The 13,543-nt window shown below is 58.5% G+C and overlaps 1 protein-coding gene across 1 annotated transcript; it reads right to left on the bottom strand.

Annotated features, from left to right (window-relative positions):
- Window positions 1-1,460: 1,460 nt before the first annotated feature.
- On the bottom strand, window positions 1,461-12,059 carry CCNE1 (cyclin E1). Its single transcript, XM_036275162.1, has 13 exons — window positions 12,033-12,059; window positions 11,511-11,561; window positions 11,322-11,409; window positions 11,028-11,102; window positions 7,242-7,387; window positions 7,007-7,142; window positions 4,810-4,956; window positions 3,739-3,834; window positions 3,425-3,559; window positions 3,237-3,348; window positions 3,000-3,157; window positions 2,512-2,797; window positions 1,461-1,573 (listed from the first exon to the last, which is right to left on the bottom strand). Exons 2-12 carry the CDS (start codon window positions 11,531-11,533, stop codon window positions 2,675-2,677), a joined length of 1,239 nt encoding a protein of 412 aa, XP_036131055.1. The 5' UTR covers window positions 11,534-11,561; window positions 12,033-12,059; the 3' UTR covers window positions 1,461-1,573; window positions 2,512-2,674.
- Between the last annotated feature and the right edge of the window lie 1,484 nt (window positions 12,060-13,543).

Raw genomic sequence — 13,543 nt, 5'->3', positions numbered from 1 at the left:
GGACACCGTCACCCTCCTGTGGGAGGCTCCAGGGAAGGAGCCCCGGAAGTCGTGACTAGGAGCCCATTGGAGTCTTCTGGAGTTGAATTTGGATTGGGATGAGGTAGGAAAATCTATGCTCGTTGAATACAGAATGCAATTGTCTGTCGGTGCAGGAACTGAAGTATCTGCGGCAAATTACACTGAAGACTCCATTGTCACAGGCAGATTAGCTGATGCGTGGTTCCAAGTACAGGCGTCTAATGCTATTACTCCTGGTTGGCTCTGCCCGGCAGGTAACCTCGTGGAATAAGCGACGGCATTGCTTGCACAACGCATTTGATCACACAGGACGCTTCTTTCAAAAATTGAGTTCTCTGTGGCAATTTGAGACCCGTAATCAGCAAATTAGATGATTACAGCGGGGATAAAAATAGTCTCCTAACAATGTCCAAGGTAGAAATGTGATTTGAATTTCAAACTGCGGCGGGAGCGCGCGCATCTGGGTGCGATGATGAGATGCGTCGCCTTTGCCTCCCCTTCCCGTCCCGGCTGCGGGCTGCAGCCTAACGGCGCCCGCGTAAACCCGTCTGGTTTGCGTGAGACTCAGACGGCAGAGGTGTATCCCGTCAGCTCCAGATCTGAAGGGTCCCACAGTTGGACTTCTTTGCCCCCAGGCTTCAAGTCAACATGAACCTTAGCATCATCCCCACTTGGCATGAGAGGACCTCCATGGAACAGCGAGAGGCCCGCCCGGGGAGGAGGACGCTGGCACCCTCCAACCCTTCCCCCCCCCAAGGGCGTGTGCTTGTTCCCAGGCACAGGGGAGAGATGTGAGCAGCCCTGGTGAGGTCCAGGGGTGACCCGAGCTGGGCCCGAGATGAGGACGATGAATCATCACGGCTAGTCCATGAGGTGTTCTGTGTGTCTCTAACACAAGGAACACGCACTAGGGGCCACATGGCCTCCTTCTCCGGGCCCTTCGCCCAGGCACCTGCCTCAGAGCATTTTTCTGCCCCCATGGGCCACACTGGCCACTTCCCCTGGTGTCTGTTCACGTCACCTTGCATCAGCCAGCTCTAGCTGAATCACAGAACCAAAATGACTTGGCAAATGGGCAGGTAGAGCCGACCGCGAGGGGCCTGAGGTTGTACTGACCATGAGCAGTGCAGGCAGCTCCCTGGGGCGGGGAAACACCCTGGGGTCTCGCAGAGCCACAGTGCATACTGACCACCACGGTCTCTCACCCACAGCTCACGACTCGCTTGTGGCAACACTGTCTTTTTAAAAAATCCCGACTTCCTGAAAGGCAGCATTCCAACCTGATCCATAAGGCATCTCCTTCCGTCACCTTCAGTGAGACCCTGCAGAATGCTAGCCCACCAGACGGCCTAGGAGTGAACGTTGACCTCAAACCCGTGTGACCTCCCACCGTCAAGCTCTCGAACTTACAATGAAACCTTGGAAACAGAAACGTCAGTGCCACCGCTTTGCGTAGAAGACGCAAGTGAAGACGCAGCCCTCTGTGGATGCTTGCCAGGCACTTGCGAATGCCGCCACTGAAAAGTCTCTCCTTTCTCAGGCCAGAGCATCTCTGCCGGAAACGGAAGAAATGATCAGTCAGGGTGTCATTCGAAGTTAAACCGCGTCACGTGGAAATGTAGGGTGCAGTTGCATCAGGAAACGGAATTAAAATCGGCCAGAACTATAACAAGTATGATCACTCTCTAAGTACAACACGTCGAAAATGGCTGTTCTTCGTCCTACATCAGATTTTTTACAAAATGAGAAAAAAACGCCACATGGACAAAAGTTGATCTGTTTGCTCATCTGCCCATCCCTTCCTGAACCCACTCGTACACCACTGCGCTGAGGAGCGCGGGACCTGACGAGGCCTCCACGGCGAGAAGGTCCCACAGATGCGAGGCTCGCGCGGCAGGGCTGCGAGCGGACCGTGACGTCCTCTGCGCCGACAGCGGGGACTCCGTCAGCGGCCAGGCTCAGGACGGCCCGGGCTGCCTGGACCTGGACTCTGCGTCCCTTGTCAGAGCAGCTTGGCCGCTACGTTCAGCTCTCCGAACGGACTCTCAGGCTGGGTGCTGCGCGGCGGGCAGCAGGGGACAAACGCCCAGCACTGCCCCGAAGCTCATTCCCACCGAAAGGCCTGAGCGTCAGGAGGCACGAGTCAGGCCTGAGCACCGGGCACAGCCCCTCGGGCGGACTTCGACCGCGAATGAGCACACACAGCCGTAAAACCAGCTGTCTCGAAGACAGTGTCGCCTTTATTAAGAACGGACAGACATAGCAGCACTGGAGACCAGTCCATCAGGCACTGTACGTGGTCGGGGCAGCGGGGGCGGGCCCCAGCGAGGCGGCTGCAGCCGCACACCAGGCTGGGAGGCGGCCGCCCGGGCTCCTCAGCTCCAGCTGTGACCCGTGAGGATGCCCATCGGTCAAGCAGCACCCTCCTAGCAGCATCAGGAGCACTCACTGGTGTCTGGAGGTGGCGGGTGTACTTGACCCACTACTAACCAACTAAGCATTCGGTAAAACGCTGCCCGGCCAACGCCATCCCCAGAAACTTGTGCTGGGGAGCGCGCTCCCGTGTCAGCATCTGCGAAGCCGAGGCGGCCCCGGGCGGGCACGCGAGGACTGGCAGCACTGGGCACGGCTGTCTTTGGTGAAGAGGCTGGTGTCAGGCGGTACCCTGCTCGCCGCTCTGCTTCTTCCCGCTCGGGGGGGGCGTGAGGAGCCCGGACGGCAGAGGGGACACCCGATTTTGTTCAGACAGTATGGCTTTCTTGGCTTGGGCTTTGTCCTGTGGGTAAGAGCAGAAGTGAGGAGTCTTACCGTGGAGGAACGTCCTCTGTGCGTAACCTACCGTGCTCTCCCTACGGAGGTGAGCAGGGAACAGGAAAGCTAGAGGTCTGGCTCCCCGGCCCCGAGCACGCCTTTCCTTCCTCAGGAACGAGGCCCAGGCCGCAGGAGCGCCAGTGCCCGGCGGGACAAGCAGGACTGACCAGCAGGTCCAAGCTGTTCAGGTGTGTCTGGATGTTGTGGGCGTCTTCGGCGGGGACGCCCCGGAACTGCTTCAGCTTCGGACTTCCCGTCTCCCTGATGACCATGGCAAAGGGCACCATCCACTTGACACACTTCTCTATGTCGCACCACTGGTACCCTGCAACGGACAGCAGTCAGGCCCCGCCGGAGGCTGGGGGCCCGTCCGTCTGGCCCGCCAGGAGTGCCAGGAGACGCACCTGAGACCTTCTGCGTCAGCTCGGATGAGGAGAAGTGGTACAGGGCGGCGGCAGCAAGGACGCCGTAGGAAAACTCCAAGCAGCCAACGTCCAAGACGCAGAGATCCAGAAGCTGCGGAGGACAGAGCACTGAGCGGGCGCCGCCACCCCCCCAGCCACGGGCCGGGCCCCAGGCCACGGGCACCCACCTCTGCAATCTGGACGAAGACGTGCTGGGGATACTGAGGCAGGAGCACCTCGTACAAGTCATTCAGGTAGGCCACCTGCATGTACACGTTCAGCCACGACACGATGGTCAGGGGACTTAAATGCCACTTCAGAGCCTGAGGGAAGCAGAGGAGAGACCTACGGCTGAGAAAGGAAAGACGTTCTGCTCCCCTGTGCACTCCCTCCCACGGAGCTGAAGATGCGCCGCCCAGGCCACGGTGCCCAGCTGACGACGGGCCCGGCGCGCCCCTGGGTGGGAGGGCTTTGCGTGCACTGAGGGCGGAGCTGCACCCACCTTCATGATGATCAGCTCCATGGTGAGAATGTCATCTCCCGAACAAGCCCCATCTGTGACGTAAGCAAACTGGTGCAGCTTCGGAGGGTAGATTTCCTGAGAGGAAGCAAAAGCAAGAAGCTGCTAGCAAAGCCGGTCCCAGCCCAGGGGCTGCGCGGTCTCGGGTGGATCCCGGTCAGGGCACAAGCCTGGGTTGTGGGCTCCATCCCCAGTGGGGGGGGCGTGCAGGAGGCAGCTGATCAATGTATCTCTCACACTGATGTTTAGCTCTCTCTCTCCCCCTTCCTCTCTCTAAAAAAATAAATAAGAACGTATTTTTAAAGAAGCCAGTCTCTGCCAGCTTTGACGTATGACGACCATCCGGAGTCATAGGTCGCAGTGCACCGCAGGGAGATCAGGGAGGGTAGCGTGACGAATAAACCTGGAGCCACGCCAGGGTCCCCACTGCGTTAAAGGGAAAGAAAGAAACACCCGCCCTCACCAATCAATCATCAACCAATCATTCTACTCATCGGCTAGTTTGAAATGTCCATCTTTCCCATACCATTAGCAATATCTTTGAAAGTTGCACCCATTGCCCTGGCCAGTGTGGCTCAGCTGTTAGAGCATTGGCCTGCGGACCAAAGAGTCACGGGTTCGATTTTGGCCAAGGGCACGTTACCTCTGTTGCAGTTCATCCCGGACCCTTTTGGGGCCATGCAGGTGGCAACCAATCAATGTGTCTCTCTCACATGATGTTTCTCTCTCCCTCCCACTCTATCTGAAGATTAATGTAAAAATACCCTCAGGGAGGATTAAAAAAAAAGAGTTGTACCCATCCACCCTTGTAATCCCACCAAAATATTAATCTTTTTAAGTCATGGTTTAATGTCATTGCTTAAAGTAACTGCATTAACCTATGCACTCACGGCTTCTTGCTCTTGGTTACATTGTAGCATTTTTTGCACGTGTCTTAACTTTAGAAGGCCTCAAATGAGAAAAATGTAGGCTACACCTTAGAGACAAACAGCTGGCCTCATCCCCAGGTGCAGGGACAGCATGAGCCACGTGACATGCTTGCAGCCCACGCACCTCCAGCTTGGCGGCGATAAATAAAGACGAGATCCCAATGAGCTGCAGGAGCGTCTTCACAATGTCCTGCTGCGTCGCCATGTATCGGTCAAAGAAGTCCTGTGCCAGGTAAAACGTCTCTCGGTGAAGCTTGTAGACTTCGCACACCTGCAAACACGTGCGGCAGGTTTTAGAACAGTTGCTCGAGAGAAATAAGAGAGAAAAGAACTTGCCCTGCGTTTGGTGAAGGGCAGTACTCGTAACTCGAGAGAGAAGTGTGCTTCCCCTCGCGGTCCGAGGGGCTCGGACAGAGGGGCTGCGCTGGGGCTGGGGTCAGCGGGGAGCGGCGTGAGCCTGGCGGAAGCAGCGCTTCCAGAAGCTAGACTGTGTCACTCAGACAGGAGAGCATGAACAGTCTTCACACCCGGGCGCGCGCAGGAGGAAGCTGAGAAGCTGGAACAGAGTTAGTCAGAGCCTAGGACGTGTCCAAACTCTTCGTCACCACAGGCAAAGCTTCAGAAAGCAGAGCGAAGACGCACGACTGTGGTGCAGGCTCTCGCTCGGACACCGACCGTCTCAACTCCAAACCTGGCACAGTGCCGGCCTCACCTCCTCCCAGGACAGCCCCCAGGAAGGGTGACATCTGAACACGACGGGGTGCGAGACCCCAGGACATGTCAGACCTCAGCCCATCGGCACCGGCCACGTTCTGACAGCGCACACCTGCTGTTCCGCACAGGACATCCCTGAGTGCACTTCCCCGGGGTAACAAGTAGAAAAGGCACCCAGAAACAGCAAGTAAAACATTCTAGAAAATTCCATCCGTCACCAGAGTACAGTGGACCCGGGAACAGCACGGGCCTGAACTGTCCAGATTTGGCTTCCCCCGTCCTCCCAGAAAGCCAATCTGCCAGATGCCTTCCCTGGCAGAGGGAGCCCCTCCTTGCCCCGAGGCTCCAGGCGTGCAGGAGCGCCCCCTCGTGGAGGCACTGAGTCACCCCGCCCCCACCGGAGGGGCGCTGCCCGGACGCTGCTTATGTTTAACACTCATCTGCCAGTTTGCAATGCTCTTGATCACGAACTGCAGAAGTGTGACCGTGTGGTCCCTGAGATTTTAGCGATGCATGCTGCTGGGATAAAATTCTGGGAGGAAAAGAAATGGATTCCACGGTGTTGAGAATAAACGGTGCCCGCTTCTGTCAACGTAAGCTTGTCCGGGGTGAAAAACCCACGGTGGCAGCATCACGGGGCTTACCTGTATTCCACTGCCTGTGTCCAAACACAATTTAATCAACAAAGATCAAATATCAATGCTTACAGTAACTGGGAAAGGCAACTTCCGTCATTATTGAAACTTTGATGAAAAAGATAGATGCCTATTACACTAGATGCCAAATACCGAAAACAAGACAGAGGCGAAACGTGACCGGAGCATTCAGACACACAACCCACAAGGTCCGGCACAGGGGACTATGACCTGACTGCCTCCCCCTTCTCGGCCCTTCCATTCTGGGAACACTCGGCCTCAGCTCAGATGCCATGGTCACCGCGCAGCCCCACCCTACCGGTCAACAGGACAGTGTCAATGCTGAGACGTTCTGGCACAGTGAGACTCTGCTATCCCACCAAAGGTTTAGTCATGAATGCATCCTTCAGACTAATTTATGACCGTAGGGGGAACTAGGGACAAAAATGGGATTCTATGGAAAGTAACCTCACAGGGTGATCTGATCATGAATCCCCAGCCGAGCAGAACATGGTGAGTAGCTGTGCCCCAGGCATGTAACTTTAGTAAAAGGTTTTAACCAGCTCTGTCCGTGTTCTTGTGCACCTAGGTTAACACACCTTGAAACGCCAGAAGCAATGCCCCTGATGGGGACCAGTACCCTCAAGAGAGCAGATCTTACTCATCCTTCAATCCCATAACCTCCTTGCTTCCCCGCCCTCCTGGGACCTCCTTTACAGTCCCTCCTTAGTTCCAAATGCACAGAAGCTGCAAAATTGTAAAAATTAAGATGCCAACGTAAAAACATCTGGAGGGTAAAGAGACTTCAGAAATTCTTTTACGGAAACACGCAAGCCAACGAGAGAAAGTCAGACCACGGCAGCGCGTGACCACAGCCTCGGAGATGCAGACCGTGCCAAGGGACCAAGCCCGGATGGGAGCAGCGCCGAGGTTGTCGGGAGGGCTCTGGGCGGCGCAGGGAGACCCGCTCACCTCCATCAGCCAGTCCAGCAGGATCGCGCGCATCTTCGGCTGCAGGAGAGGGTGCCGCTGCAGAAGGTGCTTGTCCCTGAAGTACGTCTTCTCCTTGTTCAGCATGATTTTCCAGACCTCCTCTCGGTTTGCCCAGCTGCAGAAACACCACCAGAACACAGCACACACAGTCAGTGCACACGCACGCACGCACGCCGCCGCCAGGAGGGGCGCGGAGGCAGGGGCGGGCGCTCACTTCAGCACAGGCAGGGGCGAGGCTCGGGCCGGCCTGGCACCGGGAGGCTTGTGTGTGGAGGTGGGGTACGCCAGCTCGTCCTCGTCTTTGTCAGGCGTGGGGATCAGGGAGCACGGGTTCTCACAGGCTGCATTACCGTCCCAAGACTGGAAAGGAAAAACAGGTTTCTAAATGCTTGATGGAAACCAGCCACTTCTGCATTCAGTGATTTGTAGAAGAGGCAGTAATTCGAAACAGGTCTTCGCTCTGGGGAGCGGGCTCCAGGCCTCAGTAGATGTTCTGGCCGCAGTTGGGACGGAGACGCGCAGGACAGCGAGCGCCGCAGGAGTGACCCCGGCCTTCGCTTCGCTTCCACCAGAACTGAGGAGTCTCCGAACATGAAATCAGTCTAAGAAAACGAGGCCAGCAGCACTCTACCCTCCTGTGACCATTCTCACTCGAAATGGGTGCAGGAGGGTAAAACGACGCAAATGTCAACGGCCCTCGTGTTATCACCAACACAGCCACGCGCGGCCCAGCATGACACTGGGGGCCACGGCAGTGCCTCGCGGGATCCCTCGGCCACGAGTCACAGGCTTATTCCTAACAAGCACGACTCGTGTTTGAAAGCTTCTTACAAGTGGAAGACAGAACTGCCAATGGAGGTGTTTACATAAGCACTGCCATTCACAAGTACAGAGAAAGTGTAAGCTGCCATCAGTAATGAAAGTCTCCCCATTTTCAAACAAAACGTCACATCAAATGTGACATCGTCCCTGGGTTGCAGGACCAGCCAGATATATTCTGTAATGGGGAGCTTCTGTTCTCGTCAAAGAAATACCTGCCCAGTTTAACTCAGGTCAAGCCACGGGCTATGCTAAGTGTGCGGAGACAGGGCCCAGAGAGCCCAGACCCCGGACTCCCGCCCCAAAGCCTCGCACTGGAGACAGACACACACACGTGAACACACCATTATTAAAACCTCTTTTAAAAACCTTTCTTTTAAAGATGCCACATATTTTATTCAATTTTCAGTACCTGGAAAATACTAAGGCCATTTTGCCATTTAGGAAGATGTTTTTTTAAAACTATCGTACTACTCTAAAAAGAAGCCTATAACTGATTTGTTAAAATTTTTACCGAATGTATTAGGGTAACACTGGTTAATAACGTTACATGAATTTCAGGGCTACAACTTCATGCGACTGACTGCCCCACTGTTCGCTCCCTACCCAAAGCCTAGACCCCGCCCACCCCCGTCTACACTTGACCCTCTGCAACTGTGGTTCCCCCCCTCAACCCCCTCTGGTAACCACTGTTCTGCGTCCATGTATGACTGACGTTTTCCACTGCACATGGTGATTTTGCTGAAGATGTGGCAGGTAGAGACCCTGCTGGCACAGAAGCCCTAGGAGTGATGCCCCGGGCATGCTTTTCAAAGCCAAGACTGTTAACACCAGAGGAAAGGGAGACAACTGGCACTGAGGTCGACCTGTCACAGCTCACCAGCCGCTCTCACAGGAAGCCAGGGCACTTTCGGGGCCGAGGAGAGCGAGCAGGACAGAGCCTTCCACCCAGGTGCGCAGAGCCGGGCATGCAAATACTCCAGGGCCACATCCTCTGCCCACTCTGGCCTCGCGTGCTGGGGACGTCTCCTCAGCCTGGGAAGCGCTCAGCTGCCCTCCCTTCAGGAGTGAGTTCCTGTTCTGAAGGCAGAACCTGGAGCCACGTGCTGCAGCCCGGAGGCCGCACGGCCGAGCAGGCCTCGGGCCACGGCTGGCAGCAGCTCCGCAGCTCAGACAAGCTGGGTGACAAACAGAATCCCGGTTCTGAAAGTTGGCCATTCTAGGAACCAGTGTATGAAGCAGAACAGCGAAGTCTATGTCCTGTAACCTCAGTATATACCGTGTTTCAGAGGAAGCAAGACCAGTCTGACTTCAAGAAACGGGCTAGGACGGCAGCAACAGACCAACCTTGACTGTTCTGACGACCCTGTCTCCTTATGCCACTTTCGGTTAAGAACAGAACCACTTTATGCAAACTTAGGTTCTGAGAACTGACAGCAAGTCCAGGGCTCCACGTCTATAAAAAAGTTGCCTCACATGCAAAAAATCCAACAACAAAATGGGTGTGTTACATGGGCTTCAGGTAAAGCCCGTGTTCGCTAAGGCCCAAGGCGAGAATGAGAGGCCCCATGCTGTCCTAATGAGCAGTTCCAAGGGGTTTAGCATGATGGCTGAACTATGACAACCCGGAATTCAGTGTAATTAATGGGCAAAAAGGTTCTGGGTCACCCAAACGTTCTGGCTTCACGAATCGACACAAATAACAAGACATCGATGGCTCCATACAGAGCCGGACAATTTTCAAGCTATCTACTGTACGAAATGTGCACAAACATGTTATCATTAATCTCTGGACAACCGTGCAAATGCCTTCTGGTGGGAAATAACATGGCATTCACATATCACAACTCCCAACTCTCCACAGCGGGGACAGGGCCCAGCTCCGACTCAGGCACCCGAGGCACCGCCCAGGCGATCCTTCAGAACAGAAACTCCTCTGAAACTCCAAGAAGTCGATGCGGACAGACAGCTCTGCCGCACCCTCGGCTGAAAACTTCACCTCAAGTACAGCTGAGAAAAGAACCGACCGTGAATGTCACAGAAGTAGAGACCCATTTTAAAATACCCACAAAAATCAACTTGCTTGGTTTGAAGACTTGTTTTAAGGGGAGAAAAAGGAAAAAACAAAGGAAAGAACTTGGGATGCACGGTCTCATTTCCTGCCCTACAGTGAACGGTTTCTTCTGATAGAGAAGGACCTGGCTCACTCTTCAGCGGGCCTGGCCCAGAACACTTGCCACTGGGGCCTTCTGTGCAGCGGCAGACGGCCCACCAAGGGGCCCATTCCTTCGAAGCCCTTCGCTCTCCCACACCCAGCTGCTCACGCCCTGCAGTGATGCCCAGGGCTCCCCTAGGCAGGCCCGAACACTACCCCTGCTCAGCTTTTATCTGCACGGGGGCCAGAAGGCCTGATCGGCTAGTTTAGAAGCTGCCTAACTACAGTCTGCAGCCATTTCTGGAGGTAGAGAGATAATACAAGCCTTTTCTGCCAGGAACTTCTGATATTATAATGATATCATGAGCACGCAGAGACTTTGGCGGGAAGTCCGTGAAGGAGGGGCGATAAACATGGGCCAGTCAATAAAAAATGTGTTGAGACACATCATTACACAGAATGTTCCACTAATCCTCCGGCTGAGGCCAGGCCGAGCCCGACAGTAGTGACCACTGCAAGCAGTTGCTGGGTGGGCTGCACGAACCTCCAGAAAGAGGGTTCAAGCCTCAAACCTGACTTACAGGCAGCAGAAGGGGCCAGGGAGGGCCTTCAGCTCCATGAGGTGGAAACACAGTGTGAATGGGGGAGGGGCCGTTTATGAACACGCAACCCCCGTGATCACCGTTACCCCAAGAGCTGCGAGTCAGGAGCCCAGAGACCAGCTGGAGGACAGGCTCCGTCCTGGGCTCGCACAGGACTCTGGGAGCGTTTCTTCCTCTGAGTCTCGTTTCCTCCAGGGCAAAAGGAGAGGGACTGAGTTCACGGTGTCCGCTCTGGTTCTCCCAGTAGGAGCACAAGGCGTTTCCCCAAGCCCAAGGCTGGCAGAGGTCCGTGCCCACAGACGGGCACTCCACGGGACTGAGGCCACAGAGAAAAAGCCGTCCACCAGCGGCAAGACAGCGTGAGACCCACGGGCCCACGAGGAGCAGCGCCCGCCACGGAGGCCCAGTCCGCACGAGAACCTACCTGCCCGCCACACGGGCCGACACTCCTCACAGTCCTGTCGATCTTGGCAATTTCTTCATCTGGATCCTGCAAAAACTAACACACGACAACCCCACCCCCAAGGAACCACACCAAAGGGCCCAAAGACAAAAATCACAGAGAGAAGAGAAAGAAAGTCGGTTAGGCTCTGAACAGCATTTCCGCCAACGCAGACCTCCCTGAACGTACCCCCCTACCAATACAGGCGCAGAGCCCAATCTGGCACCCAGGTACGATGGGGGGCCGTCCTCCCCCACCTGTCTCCTTTGTACTCACAACGGCCACATTCGCCTTCCTCTTCCTGGAGCGAGCGGAGGCATCGGTGCCGCTCTCCTCTTTCATGGTGTCTGGCTCCTTGGCATCCCTGCGGAGTCCGGGTGGCAGAAGTCAGGGTGAGCTGCCCGTGCGGGCCCGCCCCTCCCCCACCGCGCACACCCTCCGCGCCCCGAGTGGCCGGGCACTCACCTCTCCCTCCTCTCCCTCGGCATGGCGCGGGCGCGGAATCCGACCTCGGGCCTGCGGACACGGGGCGGGCAGTGGGGTGAGCACGGCCCACGGAGCGGACCGGGCCCGCCGGCCTGCCCCGGACACCCCTCCCCCTCCCGCGCGGCGGCGGCGGCGGCGGGAGCCTCCCGGGCCGGTCGGGAAAATGGCCGATGGGCCGGGGTGGCTTGTCACCCGCGGCGCCGCCAACAGCCCGCGATACCGGGTCCGAACCCGGGGTGGGGGTGGGGGCCCGACGGCCCCCGAGAGCCTTTCCGGCCCATCGCCGCCCTCGGAGGCCGGGCTGCCTCAGTCTCCCCCTCGACATCTCCCCTGGCCCTCGCCGAGCCACCCTGCCCGGGCACCCCCTGCTGACGCCCCCGGGGGCCCGGCGCCCCGGCCGCGCTCCGGCCGCGCCCCACCCCCACCCACCCCACCCCGGCGCGGCCGGCCGGACCCGGGAGTCCTCGCCCACCGCGCCGTTCGCCGCCGCGCGGCCCTCACCCGAGCCGGGTCCCCAGGCAGGCAGCACGCGCGAGGCCGGGACAGCGGGCGGAGGGGCGAGCGGGCGGCCGGGAGCGGGCGGCGGGCGAGCGCGCGGCGGTGGCGGGATCCGCGCCTGCCCCCTACACCGCGCTGGCGGTCGAGCCGGCTGCTCCTGCGCCCGGCGAAGAGCGGGACATTTAAAAATCTCTGCGCGCGGAACCGGCCCCCGGCCCGCCCTCGCGCCCTCCCGCCACCCTCCGCCCCGCCCCGCCGGCTCCGGGCCGGCCCAGCGCCGCCGTCGGGACCGCCCTCCGCGGCGCCCACTGGCCGAGGCGCCCGGCCGCCGGGGGCGGGGCCGGCGCGGGGCGGGGCCGGGGGCGGGGCCGGCGCGGCCGGGGCGGGGCCAGGTGACAGGGCCTGCGCGCCGGAGGGGCGGGGGCCAGTGACAGGGCCTGCGCGGGGCGGGACGCGGGAGGCCGGCTGGCGCGCGCGGCGGAGGGCGGGGCCGCGCCGGTGGACGCGGCCAAAAGCCGCGTGGCCGGCGCGTGGGGAATGTAAACACCGCGGGCGCCGAGAGTCCGGGCCCGGCCGCGGTCCTGCCGGGTCGGGCCCTGGTTCGGGCCCCGGGCCGGTCCGCACGACTTGTCGTCGGTCCTCCTGCCCTGCGCGCGCACTGTCCCTCCTTGCACGTCCTCCCCGCCCCCGAGACGCAGGGTTCCGGGCCCTGAGTTGGGGCGGGGATGTGCCCAAGGTCACAGCGCCAGGTCGCTGGGCCGGGGCCTGCGGCAGGCCGCTGTGTCTGGGGCCCCCTGTGGATCAGCGGTATTCCTGGGCAGCCGTCTGCCCATCCGTGCATGCGCTCATTCATTCATTGTGCTAACGGTCCAGCACCTTCCACGTGTGCCCCTACCCCACCGACTGAGCATCTGGAGACCTCGCTAACCTGGGAATCCACGTGGCCCTCTCTGGCCTAAAGCACTGCGAGTGGTTCCCATCGGCCTTAGGATCAGATCCACGCTCCCTGCGCTGGCCTCCAGCACTCCACGGGAACTGGCGCTCAGCCCCGCTCAGACCTCCCCCGCAACCCCTCCCCGCACAGTTCTTCGGCCTTTCCCACCTGAGGGCTGTGGAGCTGGTCACCTGCTCTGGCCCCCTCTGGCTCCCCCACCTTCCTGAGAACTACAAGGGCTCAGTGACCATATGCTCTCCAGCACCCCTCTCCCCAGGAGTTCTCTCTACCTCATGGCCCTGCTGTGGTTCCTTCACAGTGCTTGCCACCCTATGTCTTGCTTCTTGGTTGCTGCCTTGCTTGGTGTCCCTCTCCCCACCCGTCTGTCTTGTTCCCCTGGGTCTTGGCATAGTGCCTGGAGGAAGGGAGACACTGAAATCCTATTTATGAATGATTGCCTGAGAAACATAAACAGATCAAACTTTTGAGGAACTTACAGGTTAGAGCATGGTTCTCAACCTGTGGGTCGCGACCCCTTGGGGGTCCAACGCCCTTTCACCGGGGTCGCCTAAGACCATCG

Source organism: Molossus molossus, unplaced genomic scaffold (genome assembly GCF_014108415.1).
Source record: "Molossus molossus isolate mMolMol1 unplaced genomic scaffold, mMolMol1.p scaffold_m16_p_21, whole genome shotgun sequence".
NCBI classification, from domain to species: domain Eukaryota; kingdom Metazoa; phylum Chordata; class Mammalia; order Chiroptera; family Molossidae; genus Molossus; species Molossus molossus.
The sequence above is the reverse complement of the archived record's forward strand: the minus strand, read 5'-3'. Positions and strand labels throughout refer to the sequence as shown.